Below are 5,000 nucleotides of genomic sequence, written 5' to 3' on the forward strand. Positions count from 1 at the left end.
GGCCGCATGGCCGGGGAGCTCCCCAACGCCCTTGTTTTCGCTTCTTGGCACTCGTTACCGCGAGAGGTCGACGGGGGACCCCAAGCTGCGTCCCTTGCGCCACATGGAGCCCTCCGGGGGGGGGGGGGGGGGGGGGGAGGCCAGCAGTAGCACGGGCCTTTTGTGCCTTAAAACAACAGAACACCTTCCTGCTGGTGCGTGCACGATTTGTGCTGCTGCTGCTTCTTCTTTTGGTGTTTTAAGAAATTCGTTCCTGGCTGCTGCGGCCAGAGATGGCGGTGCACGTCACGATCCACTCTCGCCCGGGACTCGGTCAATCCGGAGGCCGATGATCGTGCAATCGGTGACCGGGGTGCGTATTAAATTATTGTGTTTTCGTTATAATTTATATTAATTGTATTCTCGCACACGGAGTGGTCTTAGGGATTACCCCAAAGACCCCGGGTCCCGGGCAAGCGAATATGGGTTGCTCTTACGACCCTTGCCCCCTTTACGGTGTTTACGGTGAAACGATTAAAGGGTTAGAATGGCCTGCTAAGTGTATGGAATCTCGGTCAGCTTCGGGGGAGCGGGTTTCAGTTCAAAACATTGTGGCCAAAACACATACTCACAAGTATTGCCGGTGCCGGAGCGAGAGCTATCGTCAAACGATCGCTGACTCCTCAAATCCACGCTGGCAATTAATTTTCTTTCCCTCCAACGGAGCGCCTCACGAATCTCGCCACACGCCGGGACATGTTGTGCTGCGCTTGATTTGAAAGCATGCGTCTCGTGTGGTGTGGCCAGGCCACCCGACCCCCAAAAAGGCCCGGTGGTGGCTGATTAATTATGGCTTATGGTAATTAATAGATAGAAATTATCCATCCAGCCACCGCATTGGCACTGGGACCAGTTGGAAAGCTCTTTTGGCGTAGTTCTAGCTACTGGGTTCCGAAAGCAAAGGGTAAACATGGTCCCATGGTGCACCCAGGAGCGGCTTAACATTGCTACAGCCACGGCTTAAAGCAATACGCTTACACGATACAGGTACTATCACGATCGAGAACTGGTGCACGATCGAAGGAACTATGGAATCGGTTTATCCTGACCGGTGGATAAGTGCTGTGTGCGTGCGTGTGTGTGTGTGAATCTGTGAGGGACAGGCTGTAATGTGGCCTGGTACGCGGACCGTGAGAAAGGCGCACTCGTAGGCAGGAGATCACCTAATAGAGCTATCATAACGTGCGTGATCCGTGATCGTCAAACATGACAGGATGTAGCCCAGCAGTTCCAGGCCTCAAAGGTGCTCCGCAATCTAGAAATTAATCTTAATCCTGGGATCCCGGGCGGGTAGCTAGCTTTCCGAACCCCTCGGTCTCGGGAATGGTCGTCATCAATCAAAACAATGGCGTGAAAGTTGATTTCCGTGATGGTTCGTCCAGGATCTCGGAGCGTCCTTCAGCGAAAGAGAACGAAGGTTAAGGATCCGGATCGGGACCTTTTAACATCCTAAATTATCATTTCGTTCGCGGACAAGAAGATGACGCACGCAGATACGACCAGCGAAGGGTGCAGGCAGCAAGGCAGCAAATGGCATCCCCTTTTTTTATCAATTTCTCAGGGATTATAAAAATATTATCGTGAGTAGAGAGCAAAAAAAAACCGAAAAGGCCGAGGAAAAGACGGAAATCCAATTCCCATCTAGGATCTAGCGGCCAATAGGAGAACAAAAAAAAACGTTCTACAACACAATGAACCGCTCAAAAGGACGATAATGCAAGCCGGACAGACGGGGACTCGGTGGAAGTGGCCGTTGAATCAACTTGCCACAGGACAACTGCACATCCTCGAACCTGTCCCGGGTATATTTCTCGAAGGAAGGGGTTCGAGGGTTCGACTTTTATCTTGCTCCTCAGGCTCCGTTGCTGTACTTCCTTCTTCGTGGCCACAGCAAATACCAGTCAGATGTTACTCCCTGGGCCCCGTGGGTCAGCTCGATCGTTCCCAATAAATTGGAGCTCCGTGTGTTGGTATCCTACGTTCAGCGTGCTGTCCTTCTCCGGTTCTCCTTCGTCTGCTTGTTCTCTTCCGATTCCGGCCTTAAATCAACCATATCGAAGGCCAAATGTTTCCGTTTACACGCCAAACCGCACGCAGGCCACAGTACGCAACGAAACGGTGCACGGTGCCATGTGCGTATCCTTCCTTCCTTTCTTCTTCTTTTCTGAGGATCCTTTTGTGCCCTACAGTCGTGCCATGTGCCGGTGCCCGGTTCGAGGCGGTTCGTAGTGGTGACTCCTTGTTATTGTCTGTCGGTTTTTTTTCTTTGCCACAGAACATAAAAAAAAACATTTCACTAACGAACAGGTGAGTGAACTGTTTTGCCGTGTTTGGTCTTGGTTTTCGCTTTCAAGCACCGTTTGCTGGCGGCCATAAGCCTAACGCCATAAGTCGTAACCATAGTCGAGGGGTCCCTACGGAATGGCGTGCTTGTGAGAGTGTGCCCCGAATCCTGTGCGAGGGTGCACAGGAATTGCACAAAGAAACGAGGGGATTCCTTCGTCCTTCCCAAAAGAAAGGGGGGACAGCAAACCGTGGACCGTGGAGGCGAACAACAGAAACAAGGAAAAGGCGCGCCAAAATTGGCCGACAGCCGCCGCGCTCGAAGTAGTACTTACCGGTGTGTAGGAAGAGATGGTTCTTGAGATTGGTCTGCTTGGAGAAACCACGGAGGCAGATGTGACACTTGAAGGGCCAGGAACCGTTGTGGACGTATGTGTGCGATTTGAGATCACCGGGCGTTGGGAAGGATTTGGAGCAGAGGCTGCACTTGTGGGGCTTTTCCTGCGAGAAACGAGAAGAGCATCGGAAGAGGAGCATGAGATCGAGATGTATGTGTGTGCGTGTGTGTGTGTGAGGCCGTTTGAAGAAAGTCAGCCGGCGAAAGCTGGAACCAATCGGTTCGAGTTCGTTGTTATGGGACCATCGATGCACCTTTATAAAAGTGATAAAATCGCTTTTAAATGCTGTAAGTGTAGGAAATGGAATCGAATGAAGGTCCCTAAGAAGTAATGCAGACCCTTTTTACGACAGGTGCGTTGCATCGTTGCAGGTTGGAACAGGGGAGAGAGAGAGAAAGAGAGAAAGAGCACGAGCTTTCGGAATAGAAGACGCTTCTCTGTCTTTGTTCCCTTCGCGTTAATGTTTCTGGAACATCCTGGAAGGCAGCCGGACTCAAGGGGTTCCTTCTGCGTGCGGCGTTTGATTACGGAAGGATTGTTTCCGTTTTTATTGGTTTATGATTACCGGCAATCAACGTGTCGGTTGTCGGATGATGGTCGGGTTGAGTTGTTTTTCCTTTCCAGCCAAAAGAAGCCAGAAGAGGAGGAGGAAGAAGAAGTGGATCCTTTTCGATGGTTCGTAATTTGCCGTCAGGATCATCGGTCTGGCATAAAATCCGGTGCGACGGTCGATGTCGATCCCATTCCTTAAGTGTGCTGCCCGCACCCCATAGTCAGCTGTCATCGTTCGAGTCCTTTATCGAGATGCACTCCAAATGACCGCGGACCCGGCACGTTTTTTTCTTTCCTGTTGAAGGAATCCTATGGGCTCTCGGATCGAAATGAAGGCGAAACAAATGGTCTCACGATCACGGTTCTCTATGATCGGGTTGCTTTGTCGCGATGCGCCAGAGAATGTTCTCACCGAAATCGTTGGTCTCGCGGTCCGCCTGGCATCCGGTGATTGAAGCCGTTTGATTTCCGTGAAATATTTCCCTTCTTTGGCCGACGACGGGCTACGGGAAATGGAACGCGAAGGACACACGCACGCAGATGGCTTTTCGGGCATCCGCAAGGTTCGCGGGTACGCGGTCCGAGATCAAAGCACTCACAAGCGGCATTGCACGCTAATAGCGTACACTGTGCATGGTTTGTGTCTTTCGCATTCGCCGCACGGAATCGCAAACCGGAAAAGGGCAAAGAAGTGGCATCACTTTCGCTGTACTTTGTGATTACTGCGCCGGCATTATTGGTCCGGAAGATGCTGTCACAGCTGTGCCCGTTCGTAGTGACAAAAAGTGTTCGAACCCGAAAAAGGAGGAACCGGGAACCCAAATTCGAGAGTCAATATTGGTTCCGTGGTGAACGGATTGGTAGCAATCGTGGAGCCGCACACAATTGTCCTGCTGCTATCGGGGTCCCGGAAGAGCACGACAACTGTTGCGTATTATTGCAATCAAAGAGGACTGCTTTCATCCGCACCGCCATCCAGGTAGCCGGGCGCAAGTCAGGAAGCTACTTGCTACGAAGGGAGGGGTTTTATGCGACGAAACCCACGGCAGGGGTGCCTCGTCTCTCGGACTGCCGAAAAATATTGAGTCTCTTAAATGTTACGGGCCATAATGTAAACGGTACATTATCTGCGGTTCATTTGTGCCGGACCTCGATCCTCTCTCTTTCTCTCTCTCTTCCTCTCTCTCTCTCTCTCTCTCTCTCTCTCTCTCTCTCTTCTACTGTCGCTGTCTTTGTCTTTGCTGCCGCAGTTGCCGCACTCGGTTGATTGGGAGTATGTATGTTGATGCTATGGAGGCTTTTAATGTTTTCATTTCTTCACCCTCGTCGCCGTTTTGGGCCGCACCGTCGTCGTCGTTTCGGTATGGCTCGTTCTGTGCAGAGTTGTTGTCCGTTGTGCTCCTTTCTTCCGTACCGTACCTCCAAATAGTCCTTTTTTATGTTCCTTTTTAGGATCCAATTTCTTCATCCCATCCCGCCAGCAGGCTAATGGAGGGTACTGGCCACTGCCGCTGGATACTGGCTCTCTCCCGCCGGGGGTGACCCGTGGATTTAATCAAGAAATTTGAAGGAAATTCTGACCACTCGGTAGATACCGTGCAATCGGATCGCCGGGATCAATCGCTACAGTTTCAGATAAAACTGGCGCACAAAGTCCGTACCTAAGGCAACGCCAAGCTACCAGCTGCTTGGTTTGGATTGAAGATAAAACGTTAAAAAGTATCGTGA

The 5,000-nt window shown here is 51.2% G+C and overlaps 1 protein-coding gene across 1 annotated transcript in view; it reads right to left on the reverse strand.

Moving 5' to 3' along the window:
- Positions 1 to 5,000, reverse strand: part of LOC125951714 (zinc finger protein 177-like) — a 20,688-nt gene that overhangs the window by 2,903 nt on the left and 12,785 nt on the right. The window contains exon 4 of the mRNA XM_049680697.1: positions 2,658 to 2,823. Coding sequence (XP_049536654.1) covers positions 2,658 to 2,823 — 166 coding nt within the window. The remainder of the gene's footprint in view (positions 1 to 2,657; positions 2,824 to 5,000) is intronic.

Source organism: Anopheles darlingi, chromosome 2 (assembly GCF_943734745.1).
Source record: "Anopheles darlingi chromosome 2, idAnoDarlMG_H_01, whole genome shotgun sequence".
Taxonomy (NCBI): domain Eukaryota; kingdom Metazoa; phylum Arthropoda; class Insecta; order Diptera; family Culicidae; genus Anopheles; species Anopheles darlingi.